At 51.5% G+C, this 24,734-nt stretch overlaps 1 protein-coding gene and 1 long non-coding RNA gene across 4 annotated transcripts in view; one reads left to right on the top strand and one right to left on the bottom strand.

Moving 5' to 3' along the window:
- The first annotated feature begins 6,728 nt into the window (after window positions 1–6,728).
- The window catches only part of PLEKHM2 (pleckstrin homology and RUN domain containing M2), a 35,463-nt gene continuing 17,457 nt past the window's right edge, over window positions 6,729–24,734 (top strand). For all 3 annotated transcript variants that reach the window (XR_008292272.1, XM_027060333.2, XM_053207527.1), the window contains exon 1: window positions 6,729–7,466. Coding sequence is in view for 2 of the 3 variants with exons in the window: in XM_027060333.2 (XP_026916134.2) it covers window positions 6,744–7,466 (723 nt within the window). In the remaining variant the exon portion in view is untranslated. The remainder of the gene's footprint in view (window positions 7,467–24,734) is intronic.
- On the bottom strand, window positions 14,301–18,311 carry LOC113599524 (uncharacterized). The gene is made up of 2 exons (XR_003420401.2): window positions 16,670–18,311; window positions 14,301–14,995 (listed from the first exon to the last, which is right to left on the bottom strand). It is a non-coding gene; the product is annotated as an uncharacterized LOC113599524 (long non-coding RNA).

The following is a 24,734-nucleotide window of genomic DNA, read 5'->3' on the forward strand; positions in this document are numbered from 1 at the left end:
GCCAATAAGAACATGACAGGTAGTAATAAATCCTACAACAAAAATTGAGTAGATTTCTATGTTGGAAGGGACTAGAGACTCCTTAGTGTTGAATAATCAAGGAGAAAGGTCTTCTGAGAAGCTAACATTTATTTTATGTAAAAAAAAAAAAAATTTTAGGGGCGCCTGGGTGGCTCAGTCGGTTGAGCGTCCGACTTCGGCTCGGGTCATGATCTCGCGGCTCGTGGGTTCGAGCCCCGCGTCGGGCTCTGTGCTGACGGCTCAGGGCCTGGAGCCCGCTTCGGATCCTGTGTCTCCCTCTCTCTCTGCCCCTCCCTGACTTGTGCTCTGACTGTATCAAAAATAAATGAACTGTAAAAAAATTTTTTTTTATTAAAAAAATTATTTTTATTTTTTTTAAGTATTTTTAATGTTTACTCATTTTTGACACACAGAGAGAGACAGAGCATGAGCAGGGGAGGGGCAGAGAGAGAGGGAGACACAGGATCCGAAGCGTGCTCCAGGCCCCGAGCCATCAGCCCAGAGCCCGACGCGGGGCTCGAACCCACGAACCGCGAGATCATGACCCGAGCCGAAGTCGGACGCTCAACCGACTGAGCCACCCAGGCGCCCCGGAACCATGCTCTTTACATCTCATAAGTGTGACCTCCTCTGTGCTTCATCTTACCTGGTGGAAGAAGAAACAGCATGGAGAAGGAGTACTCCTTGCTCAGAAGCCCAGCTGAGAAGTCGATCACTTTATTTCTATTCATGTTCCGTTAGAGAGAACTTGATGGGATAGCTGTGCCCACTACAGAGGAGGACGTAATCTGGCCCTGGGCCTGGCTACAACGCTGTCACTGTGGAGAGAGTGGATTTTGGTGAATAGCTGGGCAGCCTCTGCCACACTGGGGAAGAGCATCCCTGCACAGGTCCTCAGGTGTGAACGCACTAGGACAGCACAAGGACTGGCACAGGTCCCGGCACGCACCAGCCGAGGGCTTGGGAGATGAGTCAGGGAGAGAGGCTGGACCAATCAGCTGTGACCTTGGAGGCCAGAGAAGAGTCCGGATGTCCTTCCAGATGCCGTGACATGAAGATATGGAGGCGTTGAAGTTGGGAAGCTGGGGCGGCCGGGTGACTCAGCTGGTTAAGCGTCCAATTGTTGATTTCGGCTCACGTCACGATCTCAAGATTCGGGAGATCAAGCCCCACATGGGGCTCTGCACCGTCAGGGATCCTCTCTGTTCCCCTCTCTCTGCCCCTCCCCTGCTCTTTCTGTCTCATTCATGCGTCTGCTCTCTCTCTCTCTCTCTCTCTCTCTCTCAAAAATAAACAAACTTAAAAAAAATAAACTAGGAGGTGCAATGACTTCCCAATTTTCACCAAACTGTCTTGCTGACTGGACAGTGATGAGGAAGGAACTGGATGTTCAACATTTTTAAAATTTTTTTAATTAAAAAAAATTTATTTTAGAGAGAGAGGGTAAGTAGGGGAGTAGGGCAGAAGGAGCGAGAGAATCTCAGGCAGGCTCCCTGCTCAGCATAGAGTCCGACACAGGGTTCAAGCCCACGCCCCTGGGACCATGACCTGAGCCGAAATTGAGAGTTGGCCGCTCAACCGACTGAGCCACCCAGGTGCCCCTCGACATTTAAAAAAAAATAGATTGTTATTATTTTTAGCACCACCAACACCCAACATGGAGCTCGAACGCACGGCCTCCAAATCAAGACTCACACGCTCTCGCAACTGAGCCAGCCAGGTCCCCTGGATGTTCAACATTTTCAAATAAAATCACCTGGGCACACCTGGCTGGCTCAGTTGGTGGGACCTGCAACTCTTGATCTTAGGGTTGTGAATTTGAGCCCCACATGGATGTGGAAACGACTTAAAAATGAAGTCTTTAGGGGCACCTGGGGGTGAGCATCCAACTCTTTATTTTGGCTCAGGTCATGATTTCATGGTTTGTGAAACTGAGTCCCACTTCAGGCTCTGCACTGACAGCTTGGAGCCTGCTTGGAATTCTCTCTTTCCCTCTCTCTCTGCCCCTCCCCTGCTTATTTACCCAGTCCTAGATCTCTAGATCGTCTGCACTTGTGGGTGCCAGAGTTAAAGTATAGGAACCTGAGGCTTGCTGTGATGTACCCCCAGCCCCTCCTATCTCCCCTCTCAGGGACTCAGCTTCACAAGCCTGATGACCAAGGAAATATTTACTCCCTCCTCTGGAAACACGAATGTATTTGCCTTGAGTTGAGGAGCCAGAGAGGAAATAGTCGCTTAAACCACCCTCCACCTTCCCCCCACCAAGTTTTTATCTAAATTCCACTTAGTTTGGGGGCTCCCGGGTGGTTCCGTCGGCTTAGCGTCCAGCTTTGGCTCAGGTCATGATCTCATGGTTCGTGAGTTCGAGCCCCACCTCGGGCTCTGGGCTGACAGCTCGGAGCCTGGAGTCTGCTTTGGATTCTGTGTCTCCCTCTCTCTCTGCCCCTCCCCTGCTCACGCTCTGGCTCTCTCTCTCTCTCTCTCTCTCTCTCTCTCTCTCAATAAATAAATAAATAAATAAATAAATAAATAAATAAATAAAACACATTCCAGTTAGTTCACATTGCAGGGTAATATTTATTTCAGGTGTAGAGTTTGATGATTCAGCGCTTCCAAACAACACCCAGTGTTCATCACAAATGCCCTCCTTAATACCCATCACCCATTTAACCCATCCATCCCCCTGCCCACCCCTGGTTTTTAAAAAAAAAATTCTTAGAGAGAGCAAGCAGGGGAGGGGCAGAGAGAGAGGGAGACAGAATACCTAGCAGGCTCCGTGTTGTCAGCCCAGAGCCTGAGGCGGGGTTCCAGGGCATGAACTGTGAGATCGTGACCTGAGCCGAAATCAAAGTTAGACACTTAACTAACTGAGCCCCCCACGTGTCCCTGTTTGTTTGTTTTAAATGAGCCAGTCCAATGGGGCACCTGGGTGGCTCTGTTGGTTAAGCTTCTGACTTCAGCTCGGGTGATGATCTCGTGGTGTGGTCCGTGAGTTCGAGCCCCGTGTTGGGCTCTGTGCTGACAGCTCAGAGCCTGGAGCCTGCTTCGGATTCTGTGTCCCTCTCTCTCTCTCTGCCCCAACCCCCCTCACGCTCTCTGTCTCTCAAAAATAAATAAACATTAAAAAAAAACCTTTTGTAAATGATCCAGTCCAATGACCTTTCAAGGCTGTGGCAGGATAAAGCTGCCAGACTTTTTTCCTATCTTTTTCCTCTCTGAGGCAGCGCACATCTTTGGAAAGAAGAGTAAAGACGAGCTGGTGGCCAAGTCTGTGGACTTTCTGTGATGTGCCTTCTTTCCCAACTTCATCCCTTGCCCGATGGATTGTGCAGTTGCGAGGTCAGGACGATATTTAAAAGAAGAAGAAGAAGAAAGTCATCTTTCCTGTGACACTGATTTGGAAACTAAGACAGAGTGATTTGCCCGAGGCCTTAGCATGAGTCAACTGAGCGTCTCAACTCCTCATGCCTCACAGTCTCATGCACTTTCCACATGATCAGCAGTCTTGTGCAATAAATGAAGGAGCTTCAATGACTCCCTATAACAAGATTGATAGGCATCCTGGGGTATTTAATTTTTTTTTCTGAGGTTTTTTTGTTTTTAAATGTTTAGTTCTTTTTTAGAGAGGTAGTGAAGGGGAGGGGAGGGGAAGAGAGAGAGAGGGAGACAGAGGATCCAAAATGGGCTCCGTGCTGACAGCAGAGAGCCTGAGCTGGGGCTCGAACTCACGAACCACAAGATCATCACCTGAGCTGAAGTCAGATGTTTAACCAACTGAGCCACCCAGGTGCTCCTGCTTTTGTCTTCTTTAGATAATCTCTACACCCAACAGGGGGCTCGAACTCACAACCTCAAGATCAAGAGTCACATGCTGTACCTTTTGAGCAAGCCAGGTGCCCCCTGAGTTGCCTTGTTGTTGTTTCTTTTAAATTTTTTTTAATGTTTATTTATTTTTGAGACAGAGACAGAGTGCGAGTGGGGGAAGGGCAGAGAGAGAGGGAGACACAGAATCTGAAACAGGCTCCAGGCCACGAGCTGTCAGCACAGAGCCCGACGCGGGGCTCGAACCCACAAACCGTGAGATCATGACCTGAGCCGAAGTCGGACGCTTAACCGACTCAGCCACCCAGGCGCCCCTGAGTTGCCTTGTTTTTGACAGGCAAGGGTGAATTCCATATTCGAGTTCTGGGCCTGGGGCAATTATCTGCGTGTGAACACGCCCTCGGCCCCTTCCCGTTCCTGCAAGAAGTCTTGTAAGACTGAAACGTGCCTCTCTTCTCCCACCCGCTTACCCATGCAGACCTTCGGTAAGTTTCTAACGAATGTTGTAAGAAGTTGAATGTGACCATCCCCCAATGTATGAAGATGTAAACAACATGGCAGAAATGGCCATCACAGGTATATAGCCAAGCAATAAACACATCCGTGGAAGCCATCACGCAGCCATGCCCAAGCTGCGAGTAGCCATTTATAGGAAGGTGGCGTCCAGCAGATGATGCTGCCCAGAAGACGTCTTATTATTTAACAGCAGGGGAGAATCACAAAGTTAACTGGTTCCACTCTGGGCTCAGTGGATTCTCATGAGGCAGAGTTGGATGTGACAGGTCGGGAGCTCACCAAGGTTATTAGCCTGGTCATTCAAGCAGTTTCCCTCCTACTTGCCACCAACACATTTGGACACATGACTATTTCTTTCTTCATTCAAAGTAATGAGTCCTCTGTTCTCAGCCTTTTCTCTACCTGCCCAGCAACTGTAGCGTCTTCTCCACCTGACATTCTATCTGAGCTCAGCTCCATGGAGACTGTTCTCGCCTGTTTTTCTGAGCTCAGGGCTAGTAAGAAATGCCTTCAGCCGAGAGATTGACTTCTTTTCCTAAAGGGGTAGACCAAGCCCCTACAGGGTCACCTGCTAGAACAGTACGAAGAAATGTAAAGGGCACTTTGACTCAGGATGCGAACGGTTCCCATCATCTGTACAGGGGTTGCTGTGTGAGAATACAGGAGACGAATGTAGGTAAAGCACTTAGTTCAGCGCATGGCACGCAGTCAGTACTCATTACTCATCGTCATCATCATCATTAGTATGAAGAACTCTTGACCTAGATCCTGAAGTAATAGAATGCAGTTTCTCAAGTAGTTCTCTTTCATTTTCTTGACATGTAATTTTGTCCCCTTATTCAGTGACAGAAAAGCAAATCAATGGGCTCCTGGCTGGCTAGGTTGGTGGACCATGAGACTGTTGATCTTGGGGTTGTAAGTTCAAGCACCACGTTGGGGGTAGAGATGGCTTAAAAATAAAACATTAAAGGGGTGCCTGGGTGGCTCAGTCGGTTAGGTGACTGGCTATGGCTCGGGTCATGATCTCACAGTTCGTGAGCTTGAGCCCCGTGTCGGGTTCTGTGCTGCCAGCGTAGAACCTGGAGCCTGCTTCAGATTCTGTGTCTCTCTCTCTCTCTCTGTCCCTCCCCTGCTCGTTCTCTGTCTCTCAAAAATAAACAAAAACGTTAAAAAATGGAAAAAGAATGAAATATTAAAACAAAAACCAAAAAGGCAACAACAAAAACATAACTACCACCATCTTGGATCTCTCCTGGGGAAACTGAGGGATGGAGAGGGAACTTTTGGTTGTGTATGGGGAGGGGTCCATTTAGGATAAGCTGTAGAATCAGTGTTTTGCATCTGTGCTGGGGAGACCAGGTTTGGGAGGCTGAGAAAGGTATGCCCGGACAAAGAGGGAAAATATAGGGAGCTGAAGTTGAGAACTGGGGTGTCTTCAAATGAAGAGGGTGCTGATCATTCCACAACATACAAATATCAAATCATTATGTTGTACACCCAAAACTAATGTTATTTGTCAATTATATCTCAGTTTCATAAAGTGAGACAAAAAAGGATATAGATTGACTTTTTTTGTTTGAGAGAGAAGGAGAGAGAGGGAGCGAGCACAAGCAGGGAAGAGGGGCAGAGGGAGAGGAAGACAGACAATCCCAAGCAGGCTGCAAGCTCAGCATGGAGCCGGACACCGGGCATGATCCACGAGCCTGGGATCGTGACCCGAGCGGAAATCGAGAGTGGAATGTCAACCAGGTGCCCCAATATATTGACTTAAAAAAAAAGAAAAGAATGAAAAGGCGGGACTAATGGATGCATCAGGGTATGTTTATTTGGAGAGCAAATGAGCTAAGTGAGCCAGGTAGGAGACTGAGAACTCTAAGTGTGGGTGGCTTTAAGAGATGGGGAATTGGGGGGATGAGGGGAATTGTTAGGGTGGGTTTCAGGGCGGAGGCAGTTGGGGCCCCCAGGGTATGCGGCCCCACCGAAGGAGAGCTGGGATATGGGTAGCAATCAATGGGCTGTGGGTAAGAATCAGAGTGGGTGTTGGGACACAAGGGGAAGTGCCGAGGGTGTGTTTTGTTGGTGGGGAGGAGCACCCGGGACCTGAAATGGCCTTAAAGTTTAGGACTGGGCGTGAGGGGGGAGACCTGAGGAGAGGGCCTGGCTTCTAGGGGCGGGTGAGGGCCAGGGCAGCCAGAGAGGGCCAGAGGGTGGGGGTGGGGGTCTCTGGGTAGGTCGAGGTGGGGGTGCCCGGGTCTCCAGGCTGCCGGAAGCCAGGGGCCCTGGGTCTCTGGGGTGAGGGTGGGCGAAGGGGGGGGGGGGTCTCACGACCCCGGGCATGGCAGGGGCCTCTGGGCCGAGGAAAGGGAGGGTCTGTGGGCTGAGGGATGTCGCTGGCCGGCGGGGGTGGCTTGTCCGGATCCCCGAGGTCTGTGGGGGGCTCCGCGGGCCCCGGCCGGAGGGGGTGGAGGGGCTCGGGGTCGCTGGGGAGGGCCGGGAGACCTGGGTCCGTGGGCCGGCAAGGGCAGGGCGGGGGGCCCAAGGTCTGCGGGGACCCGGGGGTCCCCGGGGTTAAGGGGCTCCCGCGGACCCTGGCCCGAGGGGCTGTGAGCCGACAAGGGCTGGGGCGCGGGGGCCCGGGGTCTGCGGGGGTCCCGGGCGACCCCGGCCGGAGGGGCTGCGGGCCCGGGGACGGCGACGCGGGGTCCGGCGGGTCTCTGGGCGCGGGCGCCCCAGCCCGACCGCCGGCCTTGGCGCCGCCCCGCCTGACATCAGTTCCTGCCGCCGCCGCCGCCGCCGCCGTCGCCGCCGCCGCCGCCGCGCACAGCCCGCGGCCTCTTCCCCGCCGGCCGCGCTCCGGAGCCGCCTGGCCGCGGCGGAGCGAGGGGCCGGGCGAGGCGAGGGCCGGGCGGCGGGCGCCGGGCCCCGCGGCCGGCACGACGGAGCCCCCGCACGGCCGGCGGCAGCGGTTGGCGGCGGCCCCGGGCCCCCGGCGCGGGAAGCGGCGGCGGCGGGGCGGCGGCGGCGGCGGCAGCGGGGGCGGCGGCGCCATGGAGCCGCGGGAGGTGAAGGACCGGATCCTGGAGAACATCTCGCTGTCGGTGAAGAAGGTGAGCGCGGCCCGCTCCCCGCGGCCCGGCCGACCCCCCGCCGCCACCCCCAGCCCCACGCCCCGACCCCACCCGGCGCCCCCTGCTCCCCTCCCCCCTCCGCGGGGCCGGGGGCGTCCGTCCTGTCCCCGGGGGCTCGGGGACACCGCCCTGCCCCCTGTGCGACCCCGGGAGCCGCCGGGAGCCCCGGGTGGGTGCCGGGGAAGCGGGGGCCGCTCACGTGAGCGCCGCGGCCTCCCAGCTATTTTTAAAGAACAAAGTTGAGGTCAGCATCCCCCAGAGCTGCTACCGGCCGAGGGGGCCCTCCCTGCGTCACTCCGCGGGGCCGCGACACGACGGTCCCCCTCCTCCCCCCCGCCCCCCACGCCGCCCCGCAGCGCAGGTCTGCGGGGCCTCCCGGGGCTGGCACCTCGGGGCGCGGCGGCCGGGCATAAGCAGCTTCCGCTCCTCCGGGTTCTGGGTTCAGGGCGACGTTGCCTCCGGTCCCGGGAAGTTCCTTGCCTCGTCTTGCTCAAGGATGGCAGCGCGAAGAGGCTCGTTTCAGGGTTGGGCCCGAGGACCCCAAGTGCCAGGGGATTGCGGTTTGGAGGGTGACCCGCGGAACTTGGTGGCACGCACGGGCACCCTGCTGCGTGGGGGCTCCGTGCGGTAGACATCGTTGCCCAGGCTGCCCGTAGGAAAAAATACTACTTAGGAAGCCTTTGTCACTGCCTGTGTGAGGAAGTCAGCAGGGTCCTGTCCTCTTAACACCAAACCTGAATTGACAGTCATTCGAAGAAGGTGGTTGGATTTCCCCCCCCGCCCCCTAATTTGAGTTCCTGGCTCACCTGATAGTCTCGGAAACTAGGAATGATTTGGGGGGTTGGGGGGGAGGAAAGGTTCGTTCATCAGATTATTTTAGTTCAACAAACCAAAATGAAGACAATTGATGAAATCAACGATTGTATTTAAATAGCTCCCCCCCCCCATTACAGGACACTTAAATTCCTCAAAATAACATAGGTAAGCAATTTTACCTTTTATAGAGATCGATGTGGCTTAAAAGAAAAGTGGATCCAAAGTGCTCTCACTGAAATTTTCCTCTAAAAGCACAACTGAAAGGAATATTGCAGACATCCAACAGAAGTTATATTTACTTTGCCCGAGCTTTGCTAATGCAGTCGGGGTATAGTTTTCGCTTACTCAAAGAGTGCGGGGTAAGCAAATACTTTATTAAAAAGCGATAGATCTTTCGTCACGGAAGACAAAGGAAGACCTTTGGGGTTTCTTTTTTTTTTTTTTTTTGAAAAAAAAATTTTTTTTAATGTTTATTTATTTGAGAGACAGAGCATGAACGGGGGAGGGTCAGAGAGAGAGGGTGATACAGAATCCAAAGCAGGCTCCAGGCTCCGAGCTGTCAGCACAGAGCCCGACATGGGGCTCCAACTCACAGACCGGGAGATGGTGACCTGAGCAGAAGCCAGAAGCTCAACCAACTGGGCCACCCGGCGCCCCGACCTTTGGGGTTTCTAACCTAATCTGGGCCTCTGTGGCTTCTGGTGGGCCAAGCGCTCGGTCTCTGGATTTCCAACAAACGAATGGGGAAGTCCTGGGTAGAAAGGGGGCCGGCATGGACCCTGTCATTTGTGTGGCATGGAGATTCACTCTGTGAATCAGGCTGCCGTCCATGAAGGAGGTGGGTGCACTTGTTGAGATTCTTGTTCCTGTACACATTGGACAAGCGCGTTTTATTGAGCCGTGACACATGCCCGAAGATGGAAGACCCACCCTAGAAACTGGAAAGCCAACCAAAGGCGTGACTAGCATCACAGTTAAGAACGTGGGTTCTGGAGTGGGGCTGTCTGGGTTGAACCCCTGGCCTGCCTATGAGTAACCGTCTAACCTTAGGTACGTTCCTTGACCTCTCCATGCCTCATTTTTCTCATCTATAAAGCAGGGATAAAGTTAGGGTTGTTGTGAAGAGACTATCTATAGAATGAGAGCGTATCTACAGAGTGGTTAGCAGGGCGCTCAAGCCAGTCTTAGTAAGCTGTCTTAGCCTGTTTGGGCTGCCATAGCAAATTACCATAGACTGGGTGGCTTATAAACAACAAATTTCTTTGTCACAGTTCCGGATGCTGGAAGCCTGAAAACGTGGCTGCGGTCTGGTGAGGGCCCCCTTCCGATTGTGGGGTGCTCACTTCTCCCTGTGTCCCCACGTGGGGGAAGCCGAAGGGAGCTGGGTCTCTGTTATTAGGGCTTTAATCCCCTGCGTGAGGGCTCGTGACCTCAGCACCTCCCAAAGGTCCCGCAAAATGGGCTTGCTGATCCTTTTATAAGGATGTTGCATGAAGCAAATGAGATGTGTATTTCTGCAAAAAAGATCCGTTGTGTATTACTATGTTTGCAGAGGGCATTGTAGAACTTTTTATCGAAATAGAGCATAGCTACAGAAAATAGCATATACTTACACTCCTAAGGGTGCAGCTGAATGAGTTCTCACAACATGAACATATCCACATATGCAGCACCTAGATGGAGAAACAGAGCATAACCATCATCCAGAAGCACCCCCCTTGTTCCTCTCCCAGAAACTACACCTCCAGGTGTAGCCACTGTCCCCAAGCAGTGTTGTTGAGCTCAGTTCTTCTGACACCTAGGTTTCGTGGTCAAGAATATGCACTGTCATACTGACAGTGACACAGCTGTTATTCCACCTGGATCCAGGGGAACCTGTGTTTTGATATGAAGGCAGGGTTTCTGGGGGTCAGAGAGAATTCCAGAGTTTAACGGCGCAGTTAAAGGAAAATAGTAACAATGAAAAGCAAGCTCCACATGTTCTGGAAAGGGAGAGAAGGCAGAAACATCCCCAGTGCAGATAATAAAGCCTGCAGTTGCTGATTCGTTCATGGAGAGATGTCCGAGTCAAAGACAGAGTTGGCATTTTGAATTGGCATGTGGTTCTACTAGATAGCATCTACTCCAGGGGAGGGAAGGCAGTGGTTTCCATGAGAGTTTTGTTTTGTTTTTGAGAAGCCTGAGTGTCTGATGCGTACATGTGCAGCGTGAGTAAGAAGCAGCCTCTGTCCCCCAATAGTCTGTGCGTTGGTTGGTCTGCGTTTGAGTTCTGGCTTTGGCACTGACCTCCTTGACCCTGGCAAATTATCAGACCTCCAGGAGCCTCAGCAGTCAGGACTCCCCCAGAGTGTTGTCATGAGAATTAAATCACAGGAGATAATACACTTCAATCACTGAGCACAATACGTGGCTCATGACAAGGCCTACCTAAAATATTAGCTACCCTTACCACTAGCAGGTGTCTATGTGAGCGCTGCAGTTTGCTCCCGTGGGATTTGCAGTCAGAGTCTCGGACTACGCTTTTCTGTTTCTTCCCGCCCGGGGTGTGTCAAACTTTTTCATAAAATGCCAGGTAGTAAATATTTTCAGCCCATGTGGTCTTTGTTGCAACTACTCAGCACTGCCCTTGTAGCTCAAAAGCAACCACAGACAATCCGTCCGTATATGAGAGTGGCTCGATAAACCTTTATTTGCCAGAGCAGGCTGCGTGCGTGCGCACGTAGAAAGCCTTCCTCAGGGTAGGCTAGGGGTCGCTTTTGGAGAAATCGGTGGGACTGGTCCTACAGTTAATCAGATCTCGATTATAACTGTGTTTCTGTGTGTTACACCAGGCCCGTGGAATGAGTATGGACATTCGTAGATCCCAACATGTGTCCGTGTATTTGGTTTTTCAAAAATATTTACTGGGTGTCCCCCAGAAGTCCCCAGGGTCCCAGGCCCTAGGAGGGTAGCAGGGAGCAAGGCAGATAAGATCCATGGAGTGGATACTTCTGGGAGAGAGGCAAGTTGATGATTCAATAGACAAACCATTGCAAAGAGGATTCCAGGTCGTGATTAGTGGTCTGAAGGCATTAGGCAGGATACAGAATTGGCAGTGGAATTTGCCATAGAGGAGGTGACCGGAGAAGACTGACCTAAGGAGGTGATGTCGCATCCAATAAGGGACACTGACTAGGGTAAGAGAATGAGAGAGCATTCTAAGAAAATGAACAGTTGTTTTTAAAAAGCACAAAAAGAGGGGTCCCTGGTTGGCTCAGTTGGTTAAGCATCTGGATTTCAGCTCAGGTCATGATCTTACGGTTCGTGGGATCGAGCCCCATGTGGGGCCCTGCACTGAGAGCACAGAGCCTGCTTGGGATTCTCTCGCTCTCTCTGCGCTTCCCCTGCTTGCACTCTCTCTCAAACTAAATAAACTTTTAAAACACACAAAGAGCTCAGAAATATGTAAAATAAAAAGTAAGTGGCCCCCTTTCTCTGTCTCCTCAGCCTCAATTCTGCTTTCCTTAAACAGGGTGAATAAATGGACTTTAATAAAGTAACCTTCCAGGGAATGAACACTCCTGGGTCATCCCAACTTTCCCTCATCTGGGACAACATAGGTCTCCCGCCCACCTCAGTTTGGGCACACACGCTGTCCCTCCAGTTTAGGTCCCGAGTGAGGCTGTGTTTCTGGCCAGGCACCACGAGCAGGGGTCTCCCAGCCCGGGGCCTAGCCTGGGTGCAGCTGAAAGGCTGGCGAGGGTGGTGGGCTTTTTCTCCCCAGTTTCCCCACCCTTCAAATGGGTTAGATGTGCCAGCACGTTAAAAATTAGCGAGGGCAGCTGATTTCTAGAGAGGTCCTTGTATTTAGATACACGTGGGAGGTATACTGACCATTGGGTTTCAATCAATAGTTTTGTTCTCTCAGGCTTCGTGGAAAGACTCTTAAGAGTTTAAAAATCTGAAGTGTTCTGAAAATCCCCAGTGACCTGAGTCGCTGGGGCAGAGATCTAAATAAAATAGTATCCACACACACATTTTATAAACTGAAGTGCTCGGGGTCGGGCTGCTTCTTCTGCCTTTTCCCCTGCGTGTGTCCTGATGTTGGCAGTAGCTGTTCTGGGCTCCTTTCCTCTCTCCCAGGACGGAGGCTATCCAGGGAGGGACCCGCAGGCCCCCAAGCAGGAACCACAGAAGCATGCACCCGAGCCTTTGAGTGACCCCACCCAGACCGAGCACTAGATGCTGTGACGGCCTTTTCTGAGCCCTGCCCATCCAGTGTTTTTTATTTTTTTTCATTTGAGTAATCTCTACACCCAACATGGGGCTCGAACTCACCACCCCAAGATCAAGAGTTGCATGGTCTTTTGACTGAGCTAGCCAGGTGCCCCCTTGCCCATTCAGTCTTTTTTTTTGTTGTTTATATTTATTTATTTTTGAGAGAGAGAGAGAGAGAGAGAGAACAAATGGGGGAGGGGCAGAGAGAGAGGGAAACAGGATCCAAAGCAGGCCCTGCATTGACAGCAGAGAGCCAGATGTGGGGCTCAAACCCACCAACCACAAGATCATGACCTGAGCCAAAGTGGGACACCCAACTGACTGAGCCACCCAGGTGCCCCCCCTTTCTTTTCATTGTTTTTTTTTTTTTTTCTTTTCAGTTTTAAGATATGGTTTTCCTTCTACAAAATGCGTCTCTAACATTAGGTTTCTGTTTGAAGTCTTGTGACATTGTGGATCTCTCCATCCCATCAAAGAACATCCCGGGCCCTCTCTTTCTCCGTGGCTTTTGGCTCTTGGCTCTAGCGTGAGGCCCATCCAGACTGAAAGCCCCGTTGGATGACTGGAGGCCGGGCAGAAACTCACCTGCACCCGGGGTTGGACAGAAGCCAGGTGGCCATGTGGCAGCAGCCGGCCCCCTGTTGAGTTGGGGGCTATAGCAGTGGCTGTGTTGTCACTCTGTGGTACGGCTAACACTCTGGAGTTCAGCTGGAGGGGTGGTGACTCCTGCGGGTCCCCCTCGGAGCTCATCCAGCTGGAGCCCAGTGTGACGAGAAATTGCCAGCAAAACTGAAAATCTGCTGCTAGCCAGCAAAAACGTTTGGTCTGAAAACCAACGTGGAGCGGTCAAGACAGGTTTGAACGTGGAAGGCAAGGGGCAGTATTTGGAGCATGGATGCCGCAGGAAAAAGGTTGCCACTTGTAGGTACCGTGGGGCTCTGGGGTGGGTCGATCTCCCCCTCGAGTCTTTGGTGCTCATCTCGAGCATCAGGATTCACCACCATGGCAGGAGGATGATGCCACTGAAGCTGGCGGTGCTCTTAGGTCCAAGGAAAGCAATGGGGCTCTTCTCCGGGGTGGTGTGGGGGGGCTTGCTGAGAAACCACGAAGCAGGTGTCTGAGGTTGGGACCTGGAAGTACCTAGCAGTGTAGAGCAACCGTGTCCGGGCCCCTGGCTCTCCTCCGTGGGAGTCTGAACGAGGCAGCGGGGCCGGTTGGTTTGGGGGAACTTTACTTTCCAGCCCTGTCCTCCTTATTGCTGCTCGCTTAAGGCGTGAACATCCTAGAACTTCCCCTGGAGGCAGGAGGACAAGGACCATTTGTGGGAGAGTCCCTTTGGAGCTCAGTCCCCTGTCTGAAAGCTCATGTCGTTGGTCTGTTGGTTATTGTGGTTATCCAGGGTCCCGAGGAGGCCCGCTCTGTCTTGCTAGCAGAGCAGCTGGCCCTGCCACATACCCATTCTTCCCTATTTTGTGTGTTTGTAATGTATCTTTCCCCCCTTTTCTTGAATGCTTTACAAGCATTATAGAAATACATAAGGTGGGGTGCCTGGGTGGCTCAGTCGGTTGAGCGTCTGACTTCAGCTCAGGTCATGACCTCACGGTTTGTGAGTTTGAGCCCCACGTCGGGCTCTGTGCTGACAGCTCAGAGCCTGGAGCCTGCTTCCAATTCTGTGTCTCCCTCTCTCTCTGTCCCTCTCCCCCTCATGCTCTGTCTCTTTCTCTCAAAAATGTTAAAAAAAAACAACAACAAGAAATACATAAGGAAGGAAGTATTAGTTTCCTAGAAACACTTCTCTCCCATGATTCACTGTCTTAAAGAGTTGGGACTCACAGATTCTGAGAAACCTGGTAACCTATGAGAATGAGAAAGGGACTAACGTAGACTTGAAATCCACAAAAATCTCCAAACTTAAGTAAGTAGTCAACCTCTGCTCACGCTTTCTCCCCAGGTTCTTTATTTTGGGTGTCACAGACCGCCGAGGCACGAAATGCCCAAGTGTACAGGAGGCAGCAGGGTAATGATCCCAGAGGAGTCCCTCCATTGAGTTTCTTCAGCACCTGCCCATTACACGCATTTCCTCAGTCAGGCTCACGACAAACTTGCAGGATAGGCCACGGGCCCTATCTCATACCTGTGGGAGATGAGGTGTAGAGAAGGAACTTGCCAGGCTTGTGAGGCTCATAAAGAGCAGAGCTGGGTTCGAACCATGTTTCTGGCTGTTGCTCTTTTCGTTTCTCTGGGCCTTTTCCATCCCCATGATGTCTGTCTTGAAACTATAACAGATGATCAAGCCACCCTCTCAGTCCTCCTTAAGAGCACGTGTCCGTTGAACAAATAACTGCTGAGTGACCGTGATGTGCTGGGTGCTCTTCCAGTCACTAGGAACCGGCAGTGACGAGAACCCACCAAGCCCCTGCTCCCTGGGGCTGCCACTGTAGAAGAGAAGACAGCCAGTCAACAAATCACAATGGCTGCCCTTTAATAGCCATTACAGATTTGTCGTCCATGGAGTTGTTGTCATCCCTCTTAACCCTGTATTGACGTTTCCAGCCCCTCGTCTCTGACTGTATTGCATGGACCATGGGATGGAGGCACGGGTTCCCCCACTGTCCTCAAAACCTCGTGTTCTGATTTCGACAGTGTCTTGGTGCCATTTTCCGTAGCAACAAAATGGTTGTCGGGTGAGGGACGCATTCGTGAGGTCGTGTTGCAGGTACAGCAGAGGAAAGGGGAAGTGAAAGATGAATGCAGGACCAGGGGGCGCTCCCAGGCTTTGAAAGACTAACTGAACGGAGGCTTTGAGAAACTCCCTTCTTCCTGCCAGTGTGCCACACGTCAGTGCCCTGACGACCCTGACCTGACCGTGGAGCCCTGAGAACACAGGTCCCGCCTCCATCCCAGTGGTCAAAGTGTGTGCCGCGTGATCTTTCTGGTCATTGGTTGGCTTCTAGATCTGTGGTGTTTGCCTAGAGACCTCTTAGCAGAGACTCCTTCCATTTCGGTCCCTACTTTGAAAGGAGTCCTCAGTCCCACCCGCCACAAGCAGTTGCACCCGGTGCGGTGTTGAGAGGCAGAACAATTGTAGTACCTGGGGGCTCGGACACTCCTCCTCCAGGAAAGAGAAGCATTTACCTTCTTTTGGAAACCATATTTCATCAAATTACCCAAAAGATCTGTGCCTAACAAGGCCAGTCGCCTTCTGTTATCACTGTTTCAACACCCCAAAGAAAGCAGTAAAAAAAAAAAAAAAAAAAGGAATCCGCAGATAATTCAAGTACCTGCTTTTTTTAGCTTTTTCCCCCTGCATATCTTTCCATGAGCTGCCAATAAAGCAGAGAGCTGGCCGACTCTCCAGCAAAGGGGCTAATGAGCAGCGACTTGGGTAGTGGGAAGGGAAGCGGTATAATTGGGCGTATTTAGTAGCAAATAAATGGTTAAGAAGCATTGATTTCACTCCTCTTGCTCAAGAAACAGTGCACGCTCGTGGCAAACAAACAGCACACCCTTCGTGGTGACCCTCCGTGTGGGGCCAGTCAGTCCTAGGATGGCACCCAGCCCGGGCACAAGCTCTTCCTGGGCAGGGGCATTGGCAGAAGGACAGTGTTTTTCATGCCCCCCAAGGAATCAGGCTGATCATTTCTGAACTGCAGGATCTCTGGCTCCTTACGTAGCATTTGCCGGTTCTCTGGTTCTATAATCTAATTGTAATTGACAGTCATTGGGAATGAAGTATTTTTCAGGCTAAGGTGGGGCGGGATCTCACGTTAGGGATTTTAAAATCAGGAGAGTGAATCAGAAGCACTGCGGCTGCCTGGGGTTGGTGGAGTGTTCGACACGCGGTGGGCCAGAACCTCTGTTCACACACTCATGTTGTCTAGGAGGGAGGCACTTAAGACCTTCCTGACATTGTCCCCAGACCCCTAACTCCCATTCTGCAGAGCCCTGGGAATGGCCCCGGGCCCCTTACTGCCCTGCCCTCAGTAGGACATTGGGATGAGCGCTTCCAGATGGTTCGGGCAGGTACCCCCGAGTGTCGCTTTATCCTCAGGTGGGAGGGAAGCAGAAGGGGCTCCAGGAACAGCTACTACCGGGGTGTCTGAGCTCACCTGGCCTGGAGGGGCAGGAAGTGTCTTCGCCTCCCTGCGCCCCGATCTCCCTGCCAACAGAACGAGGATTCTGGCTGAGAGATGATTCTTCTGATCTTCCGCGTGTATGATAGTCAAACTTTGATTCACTGACAGCCTCACTTGGACCAGCCCCCCCCCCCCCACCACCATGGAAGCCCCCAGGAAACTCTGCTGTGTAATTTCTATGGTGATTTCTACGGGTGCTTGCACTCTTGGGTTCCAAAATTCTTCAGCCTGGCCAGGACCAGCCTTGTCTTAGACTCCAGTGGAGATTCCGCACAGAAAAGCTGTCGGCCCTGGCCTTCCATTCCTTGGATCGGGCATTATTATCCTTATGAAGTTTTGCTGAGACTTACAAGACTCCAGTTTGCCTGCCTTGTTTGCGTGTTTGCTGGTTTATTTTTGAGGGAATGCAGGATGAGCCTTCTCTTCAAATCCATGAGTCTGTGCCTGCAGCCAGTGCAAAATGCTCATGCGAGACCAGTGTGGGACACGGTTTCGGTGGGCTCCCCGGGGGGCATTGGGTGGTTCTGACCCCACCACCTCTTCTCCAGTGGTCTCTGCTGGGGATGAACCCTCGTGGGGTCCCTCTCCCGAGGGAGGTCAGGCATCAAGGCTTAGGGGCACCCCAACGCCAAAGGTGGGTAATAAACGGTAGCACATGGCTTGACCTCAGCCTTTCCTCTGAGTTTCTGCCTTGGAAAGAAGAGCCGGTGTCTGAGAGGGCCACAGGGCCACTTCGACCCGGCAGTGGTCACACTGTAAATAGAATTCCAAAGGCAAGGCAGGCAGTGCCCACTCGTTTTCCTTAAGACTCGTCCCTCGCCCAAAGCGCACCCACAGCAGCATCAGGTGAGAGGCAGCTCAGGGGTCAGGTGGCCCTGCAGCTCAGGGGGCTCAGAGTTTGAGTCGAGCTCATGTAACCAGGGCCATCATGGATTTCATTTATAAAAGAGGTGAGTTGAAGTCAGGTATCCGTCCACGCTTCGCTCCGTGGGATTTTCCTGCTTTTGGATTTCCACCTCCTGGACTGCCGAGGCTGTTCTAAACATTCTGTGGTCTAAATATACCTGGTCTCCATGGAGCCCACAGGGCGGCTGCTGTTGCCTGGGGAGCAGAGGAACCAGATTCTCCTGTGCTCTGTGTGCTAAGCAGGGAGGGAGCAGGCCCGGCAGGGAGCCCCGCATGGTCAGGCAGTTCCCAAAGACACGTTCACAGCCCTGTGTCTGTCCCACCTTGTGGACTCTCCTACCCTTGCTGGGGCAGGAATTCTTATCCAGCTCTGTAAATAGGGGATGGGGACCCTCCCACAGCCCTCCCGCTGCCCTGCCCCCGTACAGCCTGTGAGTAGGTAGCAGTTAGATTCCAGACCTCCCATCTGTTTGCTCTGGAGCATCTCGGCCACCTTGGTGTGGACTGACAGAGAGAGAAAGGCACCTGTAACCGTCTTATTTTCCTTTGGTCATTTGTAATCTTTCATTGCTACGTTTGAGTTAACCTATTAGGAACCAATTCTGGAAGGGTGTCTTGGTGCCAACCACAGAACTAGAAATTGTTCCTCAGTTGTGTGTCTGTAAGAGAGAGAGGAGACAAAGAGAGCCGGCTGCCACGCAGAGCAGAGAGTGGGACTAACCCGAATTAAAATGCCCCGAGTCAGGCATTTCTTGGCCTGCTGGAGTGTGCCACCCACATTTCCCAGCAGCCACGGGGTCTGGCACGGTCTCGTGATGGCCGGTCTTCCCAGGGTGCTCCGCAGGGAGCACCGTCCTCCTGGCTTTGAGAGAGTGGCTGGGCTGAGCCCAGCGCTCCCCGGGCCTGCGCACACCCCCAGAATCAGAAGCAGGGAATCCAGGGCGTGGTCTGGGAACATGCCTGACTTAAAGGACTTTAGGGAGACCGTGGCTTTAAAAAAATTACTTTAAATCTTAGTCCCTCTCTTCGTTCTCAGCTGACCTTGCTTATTTTTGATGTTTCCCTTTGATGGGAACGGTTCGTCCTGCCGCCTTCAAGCACACCTGCCCACTGCGTCTGGCTTCCCATCAGCACCACCCTCCCCTGGGGTGGTGGGTGCCATCCTGTCTTTCCTGTTCAAGGACTCGACTCCTTTACTCCACCTCCGTTTCTTTGCCACTCTTTCGGCAAAACTGGTCAAAGGAGTTTTCTGTATCATTGTCTCCTCTCCTCCCTCCCTTCCTCCTTTCTCTTCCCCTCTCTCTTTCTTCGAACCCAGACTAGGCAGTATGGTATGCTGAAGTCCATGAGCAGCGCTTATCATCTCATGGGCTATTTTGTGACAGCGTACTCCTCTGTTATTTTTGTTTATTTTTATTTACTTTGAGAGAGAGCACGCGACGAGCAGAGGAGGGGCAGAGAGAGAGAATCCCACGCAGGCTCCGCACTCTCAGTGCAAAGCCCGGTGTGGGGCTCGATCTCACGAACGGTGAGATCATGACCTGAGCCAAAGCCAAGAGTCAGACACTCAACTTACTGAGCCACCCAGGCGCCCTGCCTGATCCAGACATCCATAAATTTTTCAGTAAACATTGCTCAAAGGTAAGGATTCTTTTCTCACATAACCTGATACCGCTATCACACCTTAAAAATTTTAATAATTTTTCCATAATATCATCAAATAACTATGACGTTTTTAAGCTCTAATTGCCTCATCAATGTCATTTTAAAAATGCCTCCTTTGCCAGAAACGGGATCCAAGTAAACTTGACCTCTCCTGGACGACTTCTCTCGGGCTTTTGTCCCCATCCCTTCTCTCATATCGCCTTCGCTGGGTTTCGCAGCACCTCCCTTTTTGTGGGACTATGACCCTGATGAAGGGATCATTCCCTCCTTTTGGAAACTTTCTTCGCTTGGCTTCTGGAGCGCACACTGTCCAGATTTTCGACCTGCCTCATTGGCTGTACCTTCTCAGTCTAAAGCAGTGCCCCTCAGCCCAGGCTGGGCATTAGAATAACCTGGGGAGCGTTTTAAAAATACTGGTTCCTGGGCTCCACCTCCAGAGTTTCTGCTTTAAGTGATCTGGGAAGGCGCCTGAACGTTAGGATTCACCTGCCTTCCCCTAGTGGTTTTGTTGTGCAGATTGGGCGAGAACCCCTGGTCTCCCATTGGAGGGCCCCGGCTCAGTGCTCAGTGCTGGTCCTCCTGCACTCCCAGGGTGACCTCGTCCATCCCACGGCTTGAAATACCACTCCCTGAGCTCCAGACCCATTTATACACCTGTCTCCTTGACATCACCACCTAGATATCTGATAGGTGCTTCGAGCTTACCATGTCCACAGCACTGTTCCACCTGACCTGGAAACGGCGTCGCCATTCAGTTGCTCAGACCAAAACCCTTAGAATCATCCTGGCACCTTCCTTTCTCTCACACCCCGTATCTAATCCATCAGTAAATCCTTGGGGCACCGCCATCACAATAGATCTCGAGCCCGACCCTTTCTCACTTCCACCCGGGGCAACAGTGGCGGGTTAGCCAAATGATACACTTCCTCACTCCTGGGGAGATGCCGGTGTGGGGCAAAAAGATGGTGGGAAGAAGAGGCAAGACTTCTTAAACATGCTGCCCTGCCGTTTCTCCGTGGTTCATCTTCCAAGAAGAATTGCTTTTTCTGTGGCTTTTTAGTTCTGTGGCTTGAAAAAGAGGGACCGCATTTCTCTTTCTTGCATTCTCCTGCAGCATATTAGATTAGAGCATAACATTTTATATACATTATTCATTCAGGGATCTTGAGCCCAGGGTAGATGGAAAGACCTGGATCGAGAGTCTGGCTCTGCCACTTACTATCTCTGTGACCTACTTTATGGAGCCGCTGTAATGACTAAATTAAATAGTGTTTGTAAAGTATGTCATCGTCACTTTGATAAAGACAGCGTCCATATTATCTAAACCCCTACAGCAACCTATAGGGAGGATTACTAAGTCCATTTCACAGATGAGGACACTGAGTTTTTAATTTTTAAAAAAATTTTTTATTTGTTCATTTTACATCCAAATTAGTTCGCATATAGTGCAACAGTGATTTCAGGAGTAGATTCCTTAGTGCCCCTTCCCCATTTAGCCCATCCCCCCTCCCACAACCCCTCCAGGAACCCTCTGTTTGTTCTCCGTATTTATGAGTCTCTTCTGTTTTGTCCCCCTCCCTGTTTTTAGATTATTTTTGCTTCTCTTCCCTTATGTTCATCTGCTCTGGAGGACACTGAGTTTTAGAGAGGGGAGGTCACTTGCCCAAGGTCACACAGTGAGTGAGTAGCAGAACCCACGTTCCAATCCCAGTTGTCTGCCCCTGGACACCCACCCCTCCCCTTCCTAGTGCACGTAATAAGCACGCTCAGTAAACGGTGGCTCTGAACAGAGCCGCATCAGTCCCAGCAGCAGGTGTATTGTATGGAACCGAAGAGTAGTTTGGAACACAGTTGGTGACTGTGCTTCCAGGCTGACTTGTGTTCCTTATCCTCATTCCCTAAATTCTGTTGCCCTAGCGCCCTCGTTTGTGTGATGTTTGCTCCCCTCCCACTCCCCAGCTTTCAGAGCCTGCTGATGTTACCGGTGTAGTGAGTGGCTACTGGCTGCGACCTCTCCACGGTGAAGGGAGAACACCTCCGCCGTTTGCCTTCGCGTCGTGCTTTGCTGACCAACTCCCAAAGCATGAGGTCAAGCTGTGGGCACAGCTCCTAAAGTCCTCCCGTCACTGGTTCATAGACTCTCCCTTTCTTCCTGCCCCTCTCAGGAACCATGCTGGGCTGCAGTGTCGATTCGAGAACACCTTGTCCCCTGAGATCACGGGACATCTTTATTAACCTGCTGTAAAAGATGCTGTGAAAAGAGCGGTTAAGGGACACCTGGGTGGCTCAGTCGGTTGAGTGTCCGACTTCGGCTCAGGTCACGATCTTGCGGTTCGTGAGTCCGAGCCCTACGTCGGGCTCGCGGCTATCAGCGCGGAGCCCTCTTTGGACCCTCCGTCTCCGTCTCTCTCTGCCCCTCCCCACCTTGTGCCCTCTCGCTCAAAAATAAATAAGACATTAAAAAGACAAGAACAAAAAGAGTGGTTAAAGGGTAGGCTTCGGAACCCCTGCTGGTGAACCAGTGAAGGGAATGGTAGTTCTTGAGCGCAGAGCGCTTCATTGTGTCTCATTTGTACCTGCTGTTAGGTTTAGCTGAGCGGTTTGTTACGGGTTTAAGAATACGGTTTCATTGCTCTTAATAAGAGTGGCTCATGTTTACCGAGCAGTTACTACTTACCAGGATCTGTGGATGGAAAGCCCTTTGCATGCTTTGTATCATTCAATCCTCCAAACTAGCACCGTCCGATGGAACTTTTGCAAGGAGGCAAATGTTCTGCACCTGCACTGTCAGAAACCCCTGACCGCTCGCACGGGCTATTGAGCGTGTGAAATGTGGCCAGTGTCACTGAAGAACTGAATTGTTACTTGTGTCTAATTTTAACTAATTCAATGTAGTCCCATGGAGCTAGCAGCTGCTATACTGAACAGCTCAGCTCTCTCCCATTTTACAGATGAGAAAAAGAGAGTTTTAAAAAAATTTTTTTAACGTTTATTTTTGAGAGAGAGAGCACGAGCGGGGGAGGAGCAGAGAGAGGGGGAGACCCAGAATCCGAGGGAGGCTCCAGGCTCCGGGCCGTCAGCATAGAGCCTGAGGCGGGGCTCGAACCCACGAGCGGTGAGATCATGACCTGAGCCGAAGTCGGACGCTTAACCCACTGAGCGACCCAGAGGAAAAAAATGAGAGTTTAGTCGGTTGAGCAGTTTGCCAAGCAGTTTGCCGCTCCATAGCAGCAGAGCCAAGCTTTGGACCCCTGCTTCCTGCCCAGAGCGCCCACCCTTCAGCGCCGCGTTACGCGCGCTTTCTGTTGTACTTCCCGTAGAAGTTGTTTCCCGGCTGGCAGAATGTTGCCTAACTCATAATATATGTGTATGTGTGTAACCCACTTGGCAGTAAATGTGCGAGACTTACCTAACCAAAGCTCTGACACTTACCAGAGGATGTAAGAGGAGACCTGCATGACTGGGGGAAAGTTCCACGGCCCCAGATGGCAAGACTTAGTGTCGCAAAGATACCGTCTCCCGCCCAAATAATCCCAAGATTCAGTATAATTCTACTCCAAGCCCCAAAGGTAGTTGAATTGAAATTTGAATCTAAACAAATGTGCCAGGATAGTCAAAACAGTTTTGGAAAAGAATAGTCGGGGGGTGGGGTGGATTTGTTCTGCCCATATCAAAATGACAAACAAAGTGAAAATAATTAAAAATCAGAGACTGGGGGCGCCTGAGTGGGTTAAGCGTCCGAGTCTGGATTTCGGCTCAGGTCATGATCTCACAGTTTGTGAGTTCAAGCCCCGCTTTGGGCTCTGCACTGACAGTGCAGAGCCTGCTTGGGATTCTCTCTCTCCCTGGCTCTCTGTCCCTCCCTTACTCTCTTTCTCTCTCAAAATAAATAAACTGAAATCGGAGACTGGCCCAGGGGCAGGCAATGGCCCAGTTAAAATAATCTAGAAAGGTGGCATATGAAAACCCAAATCAGGATGGGACCACTAATAATGTGGAAAAAATGAGTTTTCCATCCAGAAAGTAATAAGGCTCAATTCTTACCTCATGCCATGTATAAAGTAAAGGTTTAAACACTAAAAAAATAATAATAAAAAGAAAAGAAAAGAAAGAAGAAGAAGAAACCAAAACTATAGAAGGATAAAAATACTTTTGTAATACTAGACTGGGAAAAACGGGAGACCGTCAAGAAAAAGATTGACCGAGTTGGCTCGGAAAACACAAAAGTTTCTCAATAGGATAAAAAAAACCCACCACAAGCAAAATTTAAAGGTCATTTGACCCTGGGCAAAAATAATAATTCAAAGCAACACACAGGACTAAATCCTTCACCGGCAGAGAGAGCTGCGACAGACCAGCAGGAGAAAGAGAAGCAGACAAGATTGAGCAGCGGTTCAAATAGGCGGCTCACAGGAGAAGAAATAGGGACGGGGAACGGCTAATAAGGGTGGTCAGCTGCACTAGTGTGGGGAGAAATCCAGTTTAGAGCAAGCAGGTACCCGGGCGGCTGGCCGGCTCATTCGGAGGAGTGCACGACTCTTGATCTCGGGCTTGTGAATTCCAGCCCCACGTTGGGCATAGAGATTGCTTAAAAAAAAAAAAAAACAAAAACCCCAAAACAACAATTAGGTACTGTCTTTCAGCAGTTGGACTGGCAAGAATTAGACTAATTGTATCCAGGGTTAGCCCTCACGGTGAGAGCACACATCAGTCGAGCGTTTTAAAAGGTCTGCAGTTCGGCTGTGAGCACACACCGCACAGAAATAGCCACACAGAGATCCACGGGTGCTCACATGCACGGATCCGGGGATCCACAGATGCACGTCACATGTGGCTTCAGAGAACGGGAGACAGCAGCCATTTAGCTAACAGCGTCCTCTTTCAGAATGCAGGGTGGTTCTGGAAAAACGCAGCTGCTCTGTATGGAATGGTGCGCAAATAGATGCTTCGTACATTGTTGAGAAAAAGCACGTTTCGGAACAATGAGTGTAGCATGACCCTCTCTCGCTCTCTTAATTTTTAAGTCTGTGTATGCAGGCGGCATGCTGGGAGGACACACGCGCAAGCTGTTGACAGTGGGGAACGGGGGCCCAGGTGGTCTTTATACTTCATACACACTCCGTGTTGCTGGAATTTTTAGGGTGAGCCAGTGTTGTTTTCGGAATAATTGTTTCAAAAGTCTCTTGACCTGAAAAGGGAGTCTGAGTTCCAGCTCTGGCTCCCTCCCTTAGCTAAAAATCACAGTGAGGGTCTTAACCTCCACTAGTTTCAACCACCTTCTCTGTTTAAAAATAAACAAAACAGGGACGCCTGGGTGGCTCAGTCGGTTAAGCATCCGACTTCGGCCCAGGTCATGATCTCACGGTTGGTGAGTTTGAGCCCCTTGTCAGGCTCTGTGCTGACATCTCGGAGCCTGGAGCCTGCTTCGGATTCTGTGTCTCCCTCTCTCTCTGCCCCAACCCCTCTC

This window comes from Acinonyx jubatus, chromosome C1 (genome assembly GCF_027475565.1).
Source record: "Acinonyx jubatus isolate Ajub_Pintada_27869175 chromosome C1, VMU_Ajub_asm_v1.0, whole genome shotgun sequence".
NCBI classification, from domain to species: Eukaryota; Metazoa; Chordata; class Mammalia; order Carnivora; family Felidae; genus Acinonyx; species Acinonyx jubatus.